General features: G+C 39.6%; 2 protein-coding genes across 2 annotated transcripts; both read right to left on the reverse strand.

The window, feature by feature from the left end:
- Positions 1 to 2,530: 2,530 nt before the first annotated feature.
- On the reverse strand, positions 2,531 to 12,975 carry faxca (failed axon connections homolog, metaxin like GST domain containing a). The gene is made up of 6 exons (XM_020642053.3): positions 12,493 to 12,975; positions 10,153 to 10,288; positions 9,601 to 9,797; positions 9,233 to 9,450; positions 7,827 to 7,943; positions 2,531 to 7,006 (listed from the first exon to the last, which is right to left on the reverse strand). The coding sequence occupies exons 1-6, from the start codon at positions 12,750 to 12,752 to the stop codon at positions 6,702 to 6,704; spliced, it is 1,233 nt and encodes a 410-aa protein (XP_020497709.2). The 5' UTR covers positions 12,753 to 12,975; the 3' UTR covers positions 2,531 to 6,701.
- A 1,183-nt stretch (positions 12,976 to 14,158) lies between these two features.
- ccnc (cyclin C) lies at positions 14,159 to 21,341 on the reverse strand. The gene is made up of 12 exons (XM_020642073.3): positions 21,183 to 21,341; positions 20,702 to 20,808; positions 20,289 to 20,373; positions 19,973 to 20,042; positions 19,713 to 19,764; positions 19,541 to 19,596; positions 17,853 to 17,888; positions 17,660 to 17,751; positions 17,473 to 17,540; positions 17,286 to 17,365; positions 16,791 to 16,909; positions 14,159 to 15,451 (listed from the first exon to the last, which is right to left on the reverse strand). The coding sequence occupies exons 1-12, from the start codon at positions 21,212 to 21,214 to the stop codon at positions 15,397 to 15,399; spliced, it is 852 nt and encodes a 283-aa protein (XP_020497729.1). The 5' UTR covers positions 21,215 to 21,341; the 3' UTR covers positions 14,159 to 15,396.
- Positions 21,342 to 21,573: the final 232 nt, after the last annotated feature.

Consider the following 21,573-nt stretch of genomic DNA (forward strand, 5'->3'; position numbering starts at 1 on the left):
CTGCAGTCTCTACTCGTTTATTGGACTTCAGGAAATAGCTCTGACCAAATGCATGTTTATTTTTTTTTCTCCTGCACGCGGCCTCGCATTATAATCGTGATTTGATCAATCCGTCTCGGTTGCTTCAAATTGTCCTTCAGCTGTTTGGGTGAAGTGTTTACAACCGCTGATGTGTAGTGATACGCTTACAGCCGGGCATGGGCCTTTAATTGAAACATAGCTCGGCTCTAATTAATATTTGCATCAGGATAAATATGGGAACTAATTGACACTCATGGAGAGACGTAATTTAAAACATCAAAACCATTTCTGTTCTGAACAAGGGACACACAGGAAACAACAGGAAACGGGTTCCTTATCTGCAAAACAGAGGATGACGCAGTATAGATCAGGAAGATTAGGCTGTTGTGTGTGGTATTGTGTGTATTGTGCTCAAATCAGGCCTGCTGTCATCATTACAGAAAAGTACAAATACAAACATGAAGTGAAGTTTTCGAAGGAAAAAAAGAAAAATATTGATTGTAGAATTGTTTTATATGTTTTCAGACAGAAACATATAAAACAATTCTATATTCCAGTTTTTCTATTGGATGAGCCGCAGTGTAATTCAATAGTGAAAAAAATGTAACCTCTCGTGTTTTTCGACATTTTGGAGGGATTTTATTACAGGACATTGCTTGGTCTAATTTCACTAACTAAATTGTGTATTCACTTTCTTTCAGTATTTCAGCTCTGAAGATGAGTATTTTTTTTTACTTCATTTAGGCCGATCATATTAGACAGATTCCTTTTGGGCTGATCTGTGGCCAAATCAGAAATAGTCAGCTGACACCCCCTAGTGGTGTCGGGAGGATAAAGATGGGCTAAATGAAAGGAGGGAATTTCTTCATGATGTCTATCGCTTAAAACCTGATAATGCTCTTCTTTAACTTAATAATAATAAAATTATTACCTTAGCCTTTAGTACTATTAAGGAAAATAAGTATAGATTATTCCTACTCTATACGTTGTGGCTTTTATAAAAAAAAGTTTCATTATACAGTTAAAAACATACTTTCAGTATTTTTTTCCCATCAAATTTCTTCTCTCAACCAGAGTTGAATCACTGCCAAAGTGAAGGGTGCTTTGTAATGTTCAAGCATTCCTTACTTTTATTTTTGGAGATAAAGATCCTAACCAAAATGAGAAAACAGAGACAAAGTTCAGCAGTCATTTAAATTTAAAGTGTAGTTAGGTACTTTAAGATGTTGTGTTTTGGAGACTTTGTAAAAGTCACTTTGTGTACTACAAAAAAGTATAAACAAACAAAATGAACATCGCATAAGTATTGAAATCTGAAAAAAAAAACTATATAGGCTAAATAGAATTAAAAGACTTTGTTTTGGGCAGATTTGGAGGTCTTGTGATGTCAGTGTTTCTAAAAAATAAAGCCCTGCTTATGATCACACTAAATTCTATGGATTGAAAAATAATAATAACTTGTGAATGACTGCTATGTTTTAAAGAAATGCATCAAGCAATTACAGGCAGTTAATTTACTCCTTACCACTGTGTTATTTTATAGTCTCATTAATGCTTGTAATATTCAAGCATTTATGCTGAAATCTAAAACAGTATGCATGATGTCTCAGGTAAAAAAAAAAAAAAAAAGCAATTACAGAAAGAGAAAAGAGAAAAAAAGACATGTATGTGTGTGAGTAAGGCAGGTTTAAATCCAGCTCTCTGGAGGACCCTGATGCCGGGATTCTGTCCTATCAGCAGGCGGCCATCTGCCCTCCTCCCGGCCCTCACACTCGTACAGGCGTCCTCTGCATTATTCATTTTTTTACACACACACACACACACACACACACACACACACACACACACACACACACACACACACACGCAAAGGCACATCCTCTCCTCCCTGCGCACAACATTCAACCTCACACATCAAGCACACAGGCACGTGCAGACAACCATCCTCACAAACAAACACACACACACACACACACACACACACACACGCGCACACACACACACACGCACACGCACACACTGTACACCACCTCTGACTCACCAGGGCTGTTTCATGAGCTGGAGTCATTGTCAGCCCTGAATTATCTCCTCTGTCTTGTGTGGAAATAATCTCTCAGGGATTCTTGTGCACAAAGGCTGCAGAAAGAATTACAACCAGCCATGTCATCAAATATCATTCATCTTTTCCTGACAGTGTCTATTTCCCTTTTCTCAACCAAACACTCACACTTTCTCTCCCTCGACTTGCTTTCTCTTCCTCTGCACTCCTTTTCTCTCTCTCTTTCAGCACAAAGAAAAGGGCAGGGAGCTAATTCTTCAGCATTGTAGGGAGGGCTTAGTATTGTCATATGGTAGCAAGCACAGAGGGAGAGGGATTACCACACTGATACGTGCCAGACTGTACCCACATGTAAGCTTTGAAACTGAGAAAAAAAAGATTCACCTTTTCTTCTAAGCTAGGAGCTGATTTCAAAACAGAATTACACAATAAGTGAGACAAAACAAGAAAAAAATACCACAGCTATATTTAATGAAATATTAATAGTAATCCATTGTCATACAGCTTTTTATCTCTAGGTTTGATACATTCATAAGAATCTTTTTTAAAGTTACAGAGCAATTTATTTTTTATTAGTTTCCCCCTTTTCCCCCGACCCCCATGTTGTTGTATTTACAGCATGATGATATTCCACAAGTGTTTCAGCACCCACAACACCACGAGACAAAGCAATATGGCTTCTAAAGTCTACAAGCGGAAATCTCGTAATGGGGAAGCAACATACGTCACAAGGCTGGATCCCTGACTTTGACTTTAAACAGCTAAGGGACACAGACAGATGAAAGTGATCACAAACTAGAAGGGCTGTTAGAATTCTGAAAAACTGATCATCAGCTGATCAGCAGGATGACCGGCCTTGTCATGCAGATATGAGCTTGAGCAACCAGTGTTATTCAGCCTGAACATTTGACCAACCTTAAAAGTTTTCACTCGACATGAAGCTCTGCAGAAGTTCTTAAATTTACTCAAGATGGTAAATTATGCAGCAGAGGATGGGCTTTAACATTTGAACACAATGCCATTAATCTTATGATATTCAAACATTTACCAAATGACATCTCCAAACATGGACATACATGCAGTTACTGCAATGACTGGCAACAAGATAATATGCAGTGTCAATGTAAGTAAATGAAAACACAGTATTGCACTTATACACAGATCATACATACAAAGCTTGATTGAGAGCAACTCTCCACACGAGAAGAAAAACATGTAAACATGAGAAAAGAAGTGCAAAATGATTAACATGTTTCATAAATACAAGTACATAGACCACCAGACACATACATTTAAAAAGCATGAAATAAATTATTACAAAAATAAATAAGACACATAAAAACACAAGTCATTTGCTGGCACTGATTTAAAGTAAACAGCTGTAGGAGTCAGTGTCTGTAAGGCTAGAAAATGATACGAGAGAAGGCAAAAACATGCAGGCGAGGTGTTTTAAGACACAGAACATTGTTTTTTGGTCTTATTGTCAGTTACAGAAAATATCATTGGGTTGAAATGAATATGCAGCCCACATACCAAATGGCTTTTCAACTATTTCCTTATTAAAAAACTTGGTATAGGCTCTCATTAGCAATTTGCTTTTTGATGTTCTGGGCATTATTTTGTTTAGCAGAGATCCCAGATGTTAGTCTTTGCCTTCAAAAAACATCATCATAATGTTCCTCACCCAAACCATCGAGCGATCATCTGTAGCCTATCATGGTCTTACCTCCAATAACCAATAGCCTACCACAGTAGTAAAGACGTCTTTCCCTCTAGGAGGCTATGTTTGATCTTCTGATTAGCCATGCCCTGCTACATACTGATGCTAGACACAACTCAAAATAGATTTCCTCATTAGCAGCATCTTCACACACAGCTCCTGACCAATGCAAGATCTTAGCGGCCGGTTGCAGCTCAATAAGATTTCATCATCTGTAAACAATATATAGGCCAACATCATAAACATTTTTCATCAGCTTCCCAACATATGCTTTTTCATTCATTCTGATCAAGATGTTTCGGGGTAGCTACTGAGCTGAACCTTTTTCAAATAAAATCAACTTTTTGGTTCTCTCTGGGGGGAAAACAGTGTAGCCTAATTGAGACACTCTTTCTGAACTACATTAAACTTGTTTTGGTATTTCTGCACTGCAATCTCAAAAAGTGTATCCCACTTACAATTTATGCTAATAATCATCATATACATCTGCATTAAGGCTGAGTCATAGGAGCGTTTAATTTGGCCATACTTTGTTGCAACATAAATCTATTCAAATGCAATCTCAGCAATCAGTGGTTTAGCTACCTAAATGAATCTGTGCAAAATGTTAGCATTCAGTTCAACGAGTCATCTCTGCGGGGGAGGCTAGCCAATTATTCACAATTGGAGGATGCATAAACTTATCATCTTTGTCGCTACCTTCAATTTCCTTTAACCTCTTCTGTCCCAGTTTAAATGGCTTGACAAAAGAGGAATATATGAAACATGAACTTATCTTCGACAAATAGAGATAACTGAAGGAGCTACTGAGTTTGCTAATTAACTGTTAGCTGCGCGGCTAGCAAACAAGATAGCAGCTAGTTAACCAGCTACATCAGTTCACCAACACAGTTGCAGCAGATGTCTGTTCAACATGAGTCTGGTTCTGCTCGAGGTTTCTGCCTGTTAAAAGGCAGTTCCTTCTCACTGTTGTGAATTTGCTAAATGTTGCTATGTGCTCATGGTGGATTAATGTTGGGTCTTCGTAATTATATAAGAAAGAGTACGGTCTAGACCTGCTCTTTTTGTGTAGTATCTTTAGATAACATTTGTTATGAATTGGCATGATACAAATATAGATGGATTGATTGATTAACCAACTAGGACAGACCAGACTTTGTATTAATAATGTCCAATATATTGCCCAAAGCGATACTTTAGTCCATCAGTCTAAATCATCAATCATCAGTCATCCCATGAATGTCATCTGAGGTATGATGAGTAAGAAGCCGTTTCATTGATAAAAACAAAATGCTAGCTAGTGTCTTTTTCTCAGACGTCCACCTTTTCTCTGAATGAATAATGAACAACATTGAAATCAAGTGTATGTAGCCTATACGGGAAAATGCTTTGTGTGATAGATCACCACTCTGACATCATTCATACACAAGATGACTCATCGCGGATATAATGTAAATCCCTTTCTCACAGCCTTATTAGAAGCCTTAACAGACAATATGTTGGTTTGTGCATTTGCTGAGTGACAAACACACATAAAACCTGCATCTCATCATTTCACATCCCCCAAATTACAATGCTGCCTGGCTTTAAAATCAACTAAGCACACCTGAGTCTGGACTGTTATTGCTCAACAACAATTTCTTATCAATCCAACATTAAATGACTCCTTTTAAAAAATAAACTGGCTACATCTTTGTGTGGTTGGTTTGGCCAGAGGCACCAAAAAGTAAAAAATAAACTTTTTTAAGCCAGCTAAGACATGTAGATAATGTTACCTACATGAAGTGTAAAGGGAATATTCATTGGCACGTACCAGCCATGCACTTTCATTTAGGTGATATCTATATATTGTTTTTCTACGTGATTGTTTGACTCGCTCTCAATGTTATAATGTATTTTAAATGTCTTTAAGGTAATGTCCTCAATGGCATTCCAAACAATACGTGCCCCTAATAATGTATGCCTTTATACTACGCTTCTATTCTGTGGAAAAAAATGTTGGGTTTTTTTGCTAAATTTGTCTTGAAGAGACTATAGCGCCAAAGTAGTAATGGCAGATTGAGGTTAGCCTTCCATGATCTTTCATGAGATTAATTACTACTGCATTATTTAAGTATGGGCAGCAGGCATTTCTGTAATATCCCAGTTGTTTACAGGAGGTCATAGCGTTCTTGAATGGACTTTAAAAAGAGGATTTGGTCAATATGTCCAACACAGAAGGGATTTTTTTAGGAGAAACACCTACAGTATGTACACAGCAGGGATACATCTACATGTTCAGGCTATCTATACTATTTATACTCATATATAATCAGATATTCTATCTATTTAATTTGATTAATTTATATATGTACAATGGATAAATCCTGTACTTCTTCCTAAGTGTCGCTGACTCGCTGTCATGTCATCACAAGGCGTTACAGGTTCATTTAGTCAAAACACACAAGGCCGAATGGTGCGAAGTTGCTACGAGGGACAACAGGGGGGCACACACACATAGTTGCCATGGTTACAACAGAAGAGGTGGGAGTTGTAACTGTGAACCCCGTGAAGGAGTTTCTCAGCAGTGGCGTCATTTACTCCTGATTTCTTGTTTTAGTCTGTCTCTATTTTCTTTCAGTCTCCACTGCAATTTTACTACTTTCTCATTCTATTGTCTCTCCTCCTTGCACTTTTTCACCTTTTTTACCAATTGTTGTCCTCTTTCTGTTTGCCCTGACTGCAGCCGTTCCTCCATTACAGTGTACAGGTTGAATCTCTAGGTCCTAACCTCGCCCACTGACACGGAAATGCTCCTCACAATATCTCTTCAAAGAGGTATGGGGCTTGTGTGCAGGTTAAACGCATCTCCATTCTCTGGTGTGCGTTAAAATGTGATGTGTACTATGTGTGTATTTGTTGTCAACACTTGAGCTGGTCCATTTCAGAGCATTCAGTGTCCATGTCAGAGTCATACAGCGAGTGGCCTGTAGGGTCGCTGTCAGGGGACAGCGGGTCCTTCGGCGTGTGAGTGTTCGAAGTGTGCGTTTGTGTACAGTCATGGAAAGTGTCCGTGCCAGAGTAGAGGCCCAGGTCTGGGAGTTTGGAGTGTGAGTCGCTGTCCTCTGTGCTATCACTGTAGCAGAAGTCCTCCAGGTCCACAAACCACTCTGGCCAGAAACGCCGGCGGATCCGCTCGCAGTACATGGCTAGGTTGATGAGTTCGCCTGACAGAGAGGAAAAGAATAATGGGTGATGTGTTCTGAAAATGCATTTCTAACATAGTGGCTGAAATTTTAATGGTAAGATGTCATTCTTAAGAAAATTAACTAGGAAAGATAGTAACTACAAAAGTTATCCAAGTCATTTTCAAGAGAAATCAGAAAAATGGTCTAGTTCCAACTTCTAAAACAAACAGCTCGCTGATACACTAAGGAACAGTACAATATGAGACAATACAATCCCCAAATGCTGCACCCATTTAGCTTTCCCTCTCGTGGTATTAATAAAAACAAAACAATAAAAGCAATCAGCATACAAACAGAGTTGACGACACCAAATACAAAACACTGCATGTTGTACATTATATCCATATTGCACATCAGCCGGTTTAAAAAAAATGTTGAATACATTTCTGATGCAGATCTTTGTTTTGAGGTTCAAGTGACAAAAAGTTCAGTCATGCAGCTTTCAGATGAATGAAATCAGTTCAGTCTCTTCTCCTGTGTATCTACTATTACACTCATTCCTACAAATGTTTCCAGTAGCATTTGGTAGAAAGGTCTCAGTGAGTTCTGCTGATTCTCCAGCAGTACTAGCAGTTTTCTGCATAGACATGCTGCTTTTATGGTCTTATTTTTTCATATTATAAGCAACACATCTTGTATTTGGACAGGCAGCAGAAGTCTTGACACAAAACCTGAGGTACTACGACTTTAAACAAAAGCGGTCCTCCTTATCTGACAGCAAAATCCAGTCTGTATAATTCTTGCAACTATGGGTTGATGGCAGGAATGAAATCGTAGATTTATATTCTAGCGGCCTCACCTTTGATGAGCTGCTCTGGCCGTGTACCTGGTAGAGTCCACATAGCAGGGGCCAGGTGACTGAACACTGCAGCGTCTACTGTCGAAAGCTTAGAGCCCATAAGATACTTCTTTTCACCTTAGATATCAAACAAAGAAAAGAAATGTCAAACAACAACAATAACAATTCCTCTCCTCTTAAAGGGACGGTTTGACCTTTGAAAATGTTTTGAGCTCCAGAGGTTGACACCGGTGTATAGCTGGAACAGTGTTTGACCACGAGCACCTCTCCCAGCCTTCCTTTTCGCCTCTCCTTTTTCAGCTTTTCACTTTCTTTTTGAGATTAAGATGGCAGCAGCCATTTAGTTCAGCTTAGCTGTTTGTAAAACAGTATGGAAAACAGCTTTTTTGCTCTGTCAAAAACATTCACACAAACTGCCTGCCATCTTCTCAGAAGTACAAAAAGTACAAAGTTTTATCTCTTCTGTTAAATCTGTGTGCAAAAACAGTTGTGGTTTTATTTGAAGTATTGTACAGTATAGGCGTATTTCCTGTCCTAAGAGAACTGTCCTCTTACTGTAGCTCAATTTCTAAAATACAATTATTATTTTAATCGACATGAGACAGATGCATTGATTCAAAATATGCTGTTTTTTTAATCCAAGATCCACAAGCCATAGCCAGATAAAGAAAGCAGTAACATCTCAAGTTCTAACCTTCAAAATTACAGTAAATCTAAGCAAGAAAATGAAAGAAAATAATCATTTCTGGTCACTTGAGAGTGAATTGTTTCATTCAGAGTTATGAAATCTTAGGAGGCACTATTTGTAACAGTCAACAGTAACCTATCCCTACAACTTGCATGCTCTCAGATCTGTCTCTCTTGCATCTTTGCCAGATGTTATGTACTGCTTCTACACTACAGTGCTGAGGTTTCACCACAAGAGGTAAGTATTGAGCTGTTTTTTTTTCATTTTCATACAGCAATTAAAAAAATAATAAAGCCATGAACCAGATATGGACGGGCCTGTGGCACAGACCGCTCCCTGGACCTGAGCCTGCTCTGACTGGTGCTGCTTCTCAACACCAACACACACATGTGATGTCTCTGGTTACAGTTCTTAAGACACACATTGAAAAACCATTACAGTGGTTTCACTTCCCCAATAAAACTGTGGTTCTGGCTCCAGGGTCAAATAGACGAACACACAGCGAGACAAATTGTGTCAAAGCCTCCCAATTACAAAGTGAATGCTCTGGAATTTATCTGCAGAAAAACACATTTACTGTACACTGAGGGCTTTTATATGGTCACATGTAAGATGACAGGGTTGTTTAGGTACACTCAAATACTTTTAACTCCCATTTGAACAGAATAACTACTCACATTTTTGTTAGAATAGATCTTCCATATTGTTGTTTTATTACCTAGTAGAGTGGCCAAAGTCCGCATGTCCTTCTCCATTAGGGTGTAAACTTCCTCCTTAGAGAAGCGTCCAATCCCGTGACCGTACATCTCCCTCTTCAAGATCCCCCCAGTCAGGTGACTCAGGATCCACTTAAGCAGGTCGCTCAGCGGTCCGCTCACCGACAACATCTTCTGGGTCTCCTCCAGGTTGTCCACCCACTGACAGTAAGCTATCGTCCTGCAACGCACACACACCCATCCATTAGTAATATATAAAATGTATAGCTTGTTCTGTCCAGTTTCCTTTTCTGCTCCCTGTGTTTTCTTTATTTTGCTTAGTTCTTAAACAACCTAAAAAGACAGTCTTAAATCTCCACTGGTCCCTCACCAGTAGAAATGCTCCTCCACCATTTTGGTGATGGCGCGAGACACGGCCTTCTCCTGTGGCGTAAGGCTCTTGTTGAGGCTCGCACCCAGCCGCTCCTCCAGGAAGTCGATGATGAATTCAGAGCCGCACACCTGCTCCTGGTTGTACTCGATCCACGGCATCTTTCCCTGCGGCGAAAGCTTCCCATCAAAGTAGTTCTGCAAGAGGGAAGACATACAGGAAATGTTGATGGAGAGGAGCAAGGGAGAAAGACCATGAAATTGGAGAATATGTTCAAAATACAAAGTAGTGAATGTGGTCGGCATTTAGATCCAGATAAGATCAAGACAAACATTTAGTTGCATTTTCTATTATCAGGTCAGGATATTGTCTATTGACTGAAGAAACACCAACTCAGAGTTTGTTAATAATGATTCACAGCAAAAATTATTGCAAAGAAAGGACAAACTAAGGACTTCAAAAGTTATTGGGATGAAAAACCTCACACTTGGCATGTTGTTAGTGTCATTAGAAGAAATCTTTCTTAATAATCACAGACAACCATCGCTGTACCTGGTAGGGCAGGTCCACCATGCGGAGATAGGTCTCCATCTTAAGGCAGAAGGGGGACAGGGATGGGGTGCCACTTTTGGGTCTGGAGAACTGGTGGAGTATGATGGCATCTTTAGAGTCCAGCTCTTCCTCCTTTCTGTTTGGAGGAAAGAAGTGAAGAAAGGGCTGAAGATCCCACAGAAGAAGAGATGACAATGGAGTGTATTTGTAGAGCTGATTTAGAAGGACACATTGAGGAGATTTCCCTTTCATGTCAAGACAAATTAATGATAATATAACTGAATTTTAGTATGCGGTTTTATGTCATGTTTATAATGAGGCTTGCGAGTAAATTTAGTAAAAATGTCAAAGAAAAGTGGAAAAAGGTCCATCACATCACATATTATCAGGGTCAGAAGTGATGTCTTCAAATAACTTTTTTTCAACCAACAAACAAACCATCAAAAATATTCACCTTGATAGAGGACAATGACAGCTAACAATTGTTACATTTGTAGGAATTTTGCTTTAAAAATTGTCTGCTAGCTTAAATTCGGACTAAAATCAGCAGCCTCTTAGCTTACCTTAGCATTATGACTGAGGACAGAGAAGAGCAGCTATAGGCTGGCTTCATCTAGCCTTCAAAACACAATTAACCAGCAAAACTAACTTATTAACACATTATATTTGACTTGTTTATTCACGTAAAACGTATGCCTATGTTTGTTTATTTGCAAATGTACAGTGGGACAAGACTCCAAGAGTGTGGTACCTTTAGAAAAGGCCAGGCTAGATGTTTCCCCCTGCTCCCAGTCGTAATGCTAAGCTAAACTTAGCATAGTAGGATGTGTGTGTAGTTGGGAAACTGGTTTGTTATATGATAGACTGAATAAATTAATGATCTGCAACCAATGTCCTGAAACTAGCCTTGTGTCCTCAGCCCCGAGCCACCCATCTAAGCCGAGAAAAGAAAGAAAGTGCAATGTCAAAACAATGTGGAAGATTATGGTGCGTTCATGGACACCGGTGAAGGCGACTTCGCGGACAAGGGCAGGCCTGCAAAACGGCAACAATTTCACTTGACGCTAAATAGAGCTGTCCACTGTGAGGGGTGCTGAAACGTGAAAACAGACGTCAGCCTCGGAGAGGAGGAGCTGTCTACGTCAGTGCGGTGCTGAAATAGTTGCATACTGTTTAAGGTTGGTTCTGGTGCAATAACCTCTCATTAGTTTAATGGGCTACCACAGGGTTAGCCCGTATAGGTGCGAGTGTATCGGGAAATGTCCAAGAATACAATGAGAGAGAGAGTTAACGTCAGACTTGATAAAAAAAATTAAAAAAAAAACAACAACAGCGATGGGGAAAGCCTGAAAAAACTGCACAAGAAACAGCTTGTAGCAACTTCACAAAAATGCCAGCTAAGCCTATATTTTCACCTTAGGCCTCATTTTCCGACAGGCCAACTATTAATCTCACCAAAACATCATTTTAATGTTTCAAACGAAACTAAAATTAAGAAAATGGTCCTTGAACTGGCCCCTCTATGACTTCTATTTTGAAATTGTGTTGGGATAGGCCTGCGATACGCCAATAACAAATGAGCTCGGACTGCAGGTAACTCGAGCCACTTTAAGGTCAAGACGTTCAGTCAAAGAACAATCAATACTTTTGAACACAAGACATAAATTTAGACTCCTTTTTATTACAATATCAATTTCAAGCGGCTCCTTGTAAAGCATCGTATGTTTATCTTTGGCTTCGGCGGAGAGGATTTTGTCCTACCTGCAGTGGTTTCGAAACATAACTCTGGACCGTGAGTGTGGGGGGTCACAATAAAGCACAGACTCAAGAGAAACCTTCACATCAGGGCGAATCGTCCTTGAAATACAGATATGTGACCCTCTGTCATTGTGTATAACATCAATTAGGCTATGGCGAGAGAAGAGCCGGGGCCTGCAGATCAACAACACGGTTTGTTTTTGTAATCGCTTTTAATAAGCTAGACTACAACGTAGCCTAAAACATGACCCCTGCGTTAGGGCGCATGTGTTTAAAAAAAATCCAACAAAAATGGAAATCTGTGTGTTCATGGGTAGGGGGTTGGTGTGGGGGGGGGTTCCGTTACATCACAATCCACCCACTCACGATTCCTTATTCTCCACTGACTCCGCTCTCACCCCGCCCATCCCGACAAGATTAAGTAATAACAAACCCCTGAGAAAACACAGAAGACCAGGAAGGTTTGCAGGAAATAAGATCAGACTAAGATCAGCTGTGGTCCCTAGAGCCACTCTTCTCCGGCCCAGGAGGCCTGGGCCCTTAAGGTAATAGGCCCACTCCTCTGTGTTATTGGTTGCCTACCTGATGGCCAGCAGTTCGTGCAGCAGATAAGCAGCAGCAGCGAGCAGAGCCCCTCCAGTCAAATACAGTGTCTTTCGCCACCATGAGTCCGAGCCCAAAGCCGACATGATCCCGCCGTAGTCCTGCAGTGGGTAGGCGATGATGTACCCATAAAACGAGAGCGTCTCATCGGAGCCCAGCAGGCCGAAGGAGAAGCTCTGGTTCTGGCAAAGATCAACCACACACGACCGCGTCCAGGCAATCCCGACGCGCCAGTACATGCTCTCTGTCTCGGGCCACTTTCCGCCTCACTCTGGCAGCTCTGGGCTTCATCAGCGGGGGCTTCATGGGTGCACAGGGCTGGAGGTGATGGGCGACAGGGCGAGGATCAGCCGACTGGACACGAGCGTCCCGCCCGGAGTTTGTCCCCGCAGCGGGGTCCACATCCTCCGCAGCCCGTTCCGAGCTCGCTGGCTCTAACCTCCTCCTGCCACTGTCAAGTCACATAAATAAACAACAAAACTTCCGGTTGAGCCTTTCAAAGTAATATTTTAATCACGGGTTAGGTATCGCGCAATTTATGTGGTAAAACTGCATTTAGTTAAAGTTGAATAAAAGAACTAAAGTATAGATACACTTGTTAAAATAACCCTGCATCCCATTACTTATATAAAACATTTTGTCGTTTTAAAGCACAATGGTGATACCATATCAGACATATGAACCATGACACATTAACATGCAAATCCCTCATGACAGAAGCCTAAAAACTTGAGAAAAATAAACTCCTATAGGTGATTAATTTGAGAGTCTAAACATAATCTCTGAGGTTTAATGGCTTTTCACATGAAAATAAATGTACATTACAACTTTTACTTTTATTTTGTTCAATTTTGAAGCAAACCTTTGAAGTTCCGGATGTAATTCTACTGTCTTTACACTGGTACAGTGACGTCACGAGGACTGGTTGTACCCTATAGTAACAGCTCCCAGAGGCAGCTAGGCATAAAAAAACATCAAAGACTCCTAACTCTACTCACACAGAAATATTTTCTTCTTTTTGTTATATTTTAAGATATTTTGTATACTTTCACTCCGAGTTAAATGAATTATAGCTTATCAATGAGAAAACATCATGTATTAAGTTAATTATTCCTGGCATCTGCCACTAGGGGTCCTACCACATTCACACTACTGTATAGAAGTGACATTGGAGTTAGGTAAAGGGAGTGAGCATGACTTTTGTAACATGCTCCTAGATATGCCTGAAGCGGACATGACGGAAAACCAAACGGGAAAGGACCACTTTGTTTTGCACACAATACATTTTATTTATATAAAAAAGGTCTGCCAAATAATTAACAAACTTTCAAGTAATGATCAAACAATTTGGGGAATAGATCTTAACAGAACTGGCAGGAATATTTAGGTTAGGTGAAGCCCTTGTTGTGAAACCCATTTATACGAACAGTCATGTAACAGATGGAGGCTGCTGAAGGGCTGGAAAATACAGAACGGGAAACCAGAGCATGGCTGCATCCAAGTCGCCCCAGAGCCTTCTTTGTCTCCAACTTAGTATGAGTGGGTCTTTAACACAATGTCCTTCCAATAGGGACAAACATTTGGTGTACAGACAGACACCAAGGGAGGATGAAAAGATGCATCTTAGAAATGAAACAAATGCATCTTACAGTTGACCTGAATGGAACAATGTGCTTTTAATGAAGGCTTTTCTCTGTAACCAGCAGCGATTATTTATGTAAGGCTTTCAAGCACCTTCTTTTGTTTACATCCACACAGCTTGCACAGTACTACAACACAAAAATAGACACATTTACAGGTTTATGCACACGTACATTGCCACAATTTAGCAATTAAAAAGATGGCAGAGGGAAGTTTTGAAACAAGAAGAATGTAAAACAAAAACTTTACATATACATGTAAAATAAATGTATTTAAATTTACCCCCAAAAAAGCCTTTCCATGTCAAAAAAAAACCTATACAAAAACTTTGTACAAGAAATGTTATCTACAACTAATGCAAAGGAACGGAAAAATAATGAGAATTGCAGCAGAAAAACCAAAACATGACAATGAATCAAAAGCGGGCACTTTCATCTGTAGACACAAGAAGCTCATGATTTCTGTTTTGTAAAAGAACAAAATGCAAAAACCTAAATAAATGAAAAACATAATAAGGCTATTTACAAAAGAGAAGATAAACTCTGGAGGGAGGAAGAGGTCATGATCGAAACAGTAAATTCTTGGATTCAAAGAGTTCATTTTGTGCCTCTCTTCACGATCAAACAGCACAGACCCCACAGGGTGTCCAATCACATGACATCTGCACAGCCTGATATCCAATCAGATCCACTCTCTGACAGCACAGGATCAAATCAAGTTACATACAAAGACTACTTAAGTCCCTGAGGAATGAAAACCCACACAGACTGGCCGCTTACATTTTGCCCACTCTCTCACTCACACTCACACACACACACACACACACACACACTCACTCACTCCTAAACACAAAGACACACACAGACACAGTCTTTGTGATCAAGTATTCTCGAATCCCCACGGAGGTCCACATGAGAGGATTCGCTCCTCTGGGCTGTTCAAGGATGTCAGGATCATCACAATGACATTAAAACAGGTCTAAAGTGGACTGTCACGTCTGTCCTCCTTTAAGTTTCACCCACATTCCTAGATCCCCTCAAAAGTTCCTCAATTTAAAGTTCATTTCAAGTCTGAAGCAGAGCCTGATCTTGGAGACAATAAACTGTCATCACTCATCAGGTTTCCCCACAGGCAATTAAGCAGCTGCTTGCACAATCCACAAATCCATAATGACAAGAGAAAGGAAAAAAAGATCCACCCCTCTCTTTCTACATGAACATTATGGAAACATTAGAGGCAGCGCTAAGACTGGCTGTAGGAGTTGCTTTGGTTCCCATTGGAGCTCTGGTCACTTTCACTGCAGATAAAACAGGGAGAGGGAGGGAGGGAGGGATTAATTACACTGAACTCTCACAGATATATTACTAGGTGTCATGTTTCAAAGTGCTTAAAGAGAACTCATTTGTTTGTGAAAGATGATCATACAAAAAGACACACGGCTGATATTTTCAACAACATTCAGTAGAATACACTCTAGTTGTATTCCTTATTACGTGAGCTCAACACAACAATGTTTTCATTCCACTCAAACAATAAACCTTTGATCCTGAATATCAGCCAATTATGTACGATCACAGACAACATCTAAATATCGATGAAGAGGTGTGTGTGATAGGACGATATTAGATCGTGAAGAATGCACCGCCCAAAGCAGAGATATTGCAGAATCAGGCTAGAGTGCACAGTCTATGCGTTACAGTTCTATGTTTCTACACAGACACATCCCAAGTTTTTTTTCTCAGCCAAATCACATGATTCGCTAATCTGTTTCATGCCCAAAACTTTTAAACAACCTAAAAAGAGACAAAATGCTAAACAGTATGACACGGCACAAATCTAATGCCTGTGTTTTAATTTTGCCCCCGATGGTATTCTCTCTCTAGTTTACGTATGTATTAACAAGCCTCTCCACACAAGGCTCAACGGTTGTATGGAATGGAATCGGAGGTGAAACTTTTCAAAACAGGACTTGTCAGCGAGGGCCAACTTTGTCAGTATTTTATAAAATCTTTTAACAGTGGGCTTCAATGAGGACATTGTGTGATACTTTTTAAATATACTTCCCTTTTAAGTACAGTATCTGTGCACTTCAAACATTAACTAGGGGAATCAGTTGGTTCTGCTCAGTTACTTGAACATTATTCTTAAAAATCAATCAAAGAATTGTGATAAAATGTTGATCCTTCCATTAAAAAACATCATGATATGAAATTACTTCCATTGGGCACACCTCTATATGGCCATAGAGGTTTTATAATGCACTAATATAGAAGCTTTTTTTTAAAATAGAATGTCAAAAAGTTGAGTTGTGATGCAGAAATGGTGTTGTGTGTCATTTTGTCTAGCAAAACAATGTACAACTCTACCATTTAAAATACTCACAGCATTTTCAGTTGATAATGTCAGGTTAAGTTAGATGTATTAAAAAAGAATTGCATTGAAAAATGTTTTAAGTGCTTAAAACTGAGAGAAATTAATCTTATTGCACTTCCAGTTTTATTCTTCCTGACACGTAAAGGCATGGTGAATATTTTGACTGTCTTTATTTACTTTCTGGATTACTGAAGAAGAAAGACTCTTTCAAAATGAACTGTATATAACAATAGGGTCTGCACACATGAGCAGGCCAGATTTACCTGTTAGGAGGCGGTTTGGGTTTAGGCATCTTGTTCAGTACGGCTGCCATCTCCTTCCTGTCATCAAAGTTTTTCCACTGGTCGTACAGCTTCAGGATGACCCTGATAATCTCCAAAATCTGTGTAGAGAAAAAACAAAACTTGGGTTATTTTGATCAACAAGAACGACTGTAGTAAAACAGATCGTCTTTGTTGTATAGGGATGTTAATAAAACAGATTCTCTAGCTCCAGTCCTGATCTTCAGTGTTGCTCTGTAAGATTATTTCTATGTTCATCTTTTGCTGTAGTGACTTCATGGTCTCCTTAAGTCCCTATCAGGGGCCTCGGGCTGAATGCCGCTCGAAGGCAGACCAACAATGACGATGAGAAACGCTTAACAGTGTCAGGCTGCAAAACAAAACTGTAAACAAGGCAGCAAACATGTGGAGCTTACTGTAAATAACACTTTATTTTTATCTTTATATGAGCACATATGTAACTGAGGCTGTTCGTACTTTGTCCATATCGACAGAAAGCTCTGCAAACCACTGCCTGGCGTCTTTCTGCTGCACCACACAGGCCACATGCAGGCAGGCTGAGGGGAAATAGAAGAACAGCAGATCATGTTATATCTCATTAACCTTGTTTGAATCCGTTTCTACATTAAATAACTGATGAGAAATGCATGGGGACAAATCTTACCCAAGGCGATCATGAAGGGAGGGTAGAGTAGGCACAGATCTGTCCTGTATGTGTCATTCACTATTCGCCTGGTTCAGATAGAGACACTAAGTTAACCAAAGAACATACACTAAATCTGGTAATAAGAGTTTCATTATTTGTCCCAACTTCTTGCTTTCACAAAAAACATTTGCACAGAGCACCATACCAGGCCAGGGGCAGCAGCATGTCCTCCTGTCCCATGTCCTGCACATACTGCAGCAGCGGTCTGTACGGGTGGTACACTATCAGGCAGCAGTCCTGGGGGGGGGGGGAGGGTTTCGACATTACTACAGTGTAATGGAAGAAACTTAACCTACAAAACAGCAGCAGTCATCAAAATAGAAGCCATTTCCACTCACCATCAACTCCAGAAGGTAGAACTCACATTCTAATATCTGTAGAGACAAATTTCAACAGTGACAACATTTGGTTGATATCACAGACATAACTGTGTCTGAGTAGATGTTTAATTGTATCATCTCAAAGAAATTGTCGTAGGAAACGTATGATAAAGAAAACTATTCATCTGTGATTAAGAAGTGGTTACCAGGAAAAAAAATTTTACAGTACATTATACTCTCAGCACTGTCTGCAGTGACACATAGCTCAGGATAAGTTTCACAAATTATGGTCCCAGTCTCTTAAACTACTTTAATGAATACTCATACTGGCACAAATGTCGGGGCCCAGGGGCGCTGATGGCCTAGTGGTTAGTTTGGTTAGGCCTCATATTGGGAGGCTTTAGCCCTCCTAGCGAGCACCCCGGGTTCAAGTCCGACCTGTGGACCTCCTTTCCTGCATATCGTTCCCCAATTTCTTACTCTACTCACTGTCCTATCCAAATAAAGGCTAAAGGCCCAAATATAAATCTCACAAATAAAACATAGTCTGTGCTTAATCCTGTCTCATTTAAATGCCTGCTCAAATACTCTAAATATTATCTGCTTCTTATGTAATTGGTTAATTTAGTCTTCCTTCAATGATACGTCTATTGCCTCCAAGCTCTGAGCTTTAATATTAATATCTATTGGAGAGTATTTTTTGCTTTAGGTGTTTTATTTTGGGAGATAATATGGGTATAGAAGAGAGTAAAAAACGTGTGTCCAACATGTGAGATAAAAGAAAATTGTTCACACAAGTGTTCTGCTGGGGAGAATGACAATCCTAGAACAGTTACACTTCTTGAGATAAGATTAAATTACCCCCGTTTTTTTACCATGCCATGATCACTATTACAATGTCTGCATGATATGACAATTATGTGTAGGAGTTACAGCTCCCCGCTATCTATTGTGTGAACCGCTCCCTCCTTTTATTGCTCCCCGGTGGCTCACTATAAATAATAGTTTACACAGCGTCCTGGACAGGCTGCGTGTCAGAACAGCCTGGGTGACGTCCTGGCAACATGCTGGAGGTTATACATAAATTAAATTACTGGATGTGCACACAACTTAACACCACAGTGAGACATACTGTGCCGCACAATCGCTTTACTATTGCAAACGGTAGCCACGGTTGAAACTTTCTCCCACAGCAACAAGACTTTAATCAGAAGTTTGCGAACATTAGTTGTGGAATCTCACGCATTGGTAGAGCCTGACATGGCAACACCGTGATACACTGTAAGGGATTCTTGGTATGCTGTAATGCAGCAAAGCAGTGCTTAAAGAACTGCACAGGAAGCAGGAAAACGGTTTATAGATTAATTTATGGTATCATTGATCCACGAGCATATGACAGTTCAGTGGTTTGAACTGATGAATTTATGTTGTTTTACTTTTCACTTCGCTTTGAAACTTTTAACTTTAGTCCAACCCTTAAACACAAACATACTTTAGAAAACTGTTACCGGGCACTTCCAACAACATCATGTGTTGTTAAACTTCTGGCAGAGTAAAGACTCTAGTTCTCTTCATTCCGTCAGTGTCCTCATTGTTTAATGTATGTAAGGAGTTAGTTTTCACATGGTACTCAATTTAGGAAGTGCTGGATAGTAGGTATGAAATGTCTAACATAAATAGTGTTGTCACAGAGACATTGTGCTTACATGATTCATTCTGTAAGGGAACTCCTTTGGAAAGGCGTAGGAAAATCTTGTTTTCACTGTTTGAGAAAAAACAAAACATGATTAAATTGTAACCGCTGCAAACAAAACACACTCTTAAGAGATAAAAGTGCGTTCACATTAAGAAAATGTATTACTCAGTGTGGCGACTTACAAACAGATGTCGCTGCAGAGATCAGCCTTGTATTGGACACAACTCCAAATTCCTAAAAGGAAAAGTTTGAAGTCATATCAAAAAATTAACAGCTCAAATACAACACACCAAGATGGAACAACTTGGAAGTTTAAATGAGGAGCAGGCCAGTTTGTGAAAGTCACATCAACCCACTCTGCCCTCTTAAAGCAACCTCATCTAAAAAGGTGTAAAGGATATGAAAATGTATTTTTGTACTGGCACCAAAGAAACCTCCATACCTCAACTTTGGAAGCTAGGAACACACAGGTGGGAGCCATGAGCACCGGATCTATACTTTTCAAAGAATACCTGTGTGCGAGAACATTTGAATATATATTAGAAGATTTGTGCACTAGCTATGGGTAAAATCAATAATGGATAGCTTAAATCGATAATGGAATCTATATTGCAGATTATAGCAGGTTTGAGTAATTATATAAGGGATGTGGATATGGTTATATTACAGAAATGTCAGATATACATGTCAATGTAATAGGACAGCAGGCAGAGCAACATTACAGCTGTATTATTATGATGCAAGTTCTTCTTTATTACCTGGCATAGAAGCGTTTGAAGTAAACAGTTGCAGTAGCGATGACCTGTTGCCGCAGCTTAAGATGTTCCCCCAAAGCCTGAATCACTAAAATACACAGAAAAAAAAAAAAAAATAAAAAAATAAAATAAAATAAAAAATAAAAAATACACAGAATAAATTTAATTTAATTTACAGTAACAAAGTGTGACTTAATTATGAAGTTTAATAAATACTTGATGGGTTGTAACTAATAAGTTAACTACATGGTATTTTTAAAAGAAGCAGTATATAAAAAGGTAAGATTTCACATTGACCTGTACAAAAATAATGCTTGTAGCGGGTTTTCTTTTTATACACTGTGATCTAACAGATTAAAAAGTATTGAAAGACGGTGCAAAGCTGCATGCTATAAAATATATTATAACAGATATACCATTGGCAAAGAAAATCTGCAGCTTCCAGTATTCCTCTTCGGAAAGAAACTTGAGATCCTTCTGGCGCTCTTTCATCAGATCTTGCTTGTCCAGAACCCACTGCAGACTAAAAGATAGAAGAAAAAGTAATTCATATATGTGGTAACATTTAATAATCTGACTGTGATGAGTGCAGCCAGCAGGCAGGTCAACTGTGTCAACATTAACCATGTAAGCCGTCGACGTTGCTGCAACACAGCGTGAACAATACAAACTCATCTGGATGTGAAGCATATATCTTGCTGCCATACTTGATAACAGCCTTTGTCCTAATAAGACTTCCCTTCTATGTTTTCTTTATAATAACATGAACTATAAAACATTGCAGCAGCAGTACGAGGTAAACAGGTAGCCTACGTTACAGCTAACATTAGGCCTCACAACAAACGCGTTGATTTACGAAATGACGCCGTAACACGTCGAAATATGACAAACACTTACTAATGAGAACTTTGCCAGAAGTTTCCCGCCATGTCGAAACAGATGAAGGAGAGAGGCACGCTTTGAATCGGTACCTCTTTTTCTACAAACAAGTCAAAAGCACAGGCAAACAAGTATGCTAAGTAGACACGAGAGTAACACCGAAAACCTTCCGGGTATTGACAGAATGGTTCCGGAATATCTGTTCCGCCTTCAAAAACAATCAGAAACCAGAGCTTTATAATATAGGACGATGATCAAAATTTTTTTTTTTTTTCTGTCTATCCTTCTAATAACAGTATTGCCATAGTTCAGGGATGGGCAACTGGCGGCCCCCATCGACCCTCAATGTGGCCCTCAGGTCAATTTTGACATATCAATTAATTGGAAACATGAAGAAAACATGACAAAA

Source organism: Labrus bergylta, chromosome 15, assembly GCF_963930695.1.
Source record: "Labrus bergylta chromosome 15, fLabBer1.1, whole genome shotgun sequence".
NCBI classification, from domain to species: Eukaryota; Metazoa; Chordata; class Actinopteri; order Labriformes; family Labridae; genus Labrus; species Labrus bergylta.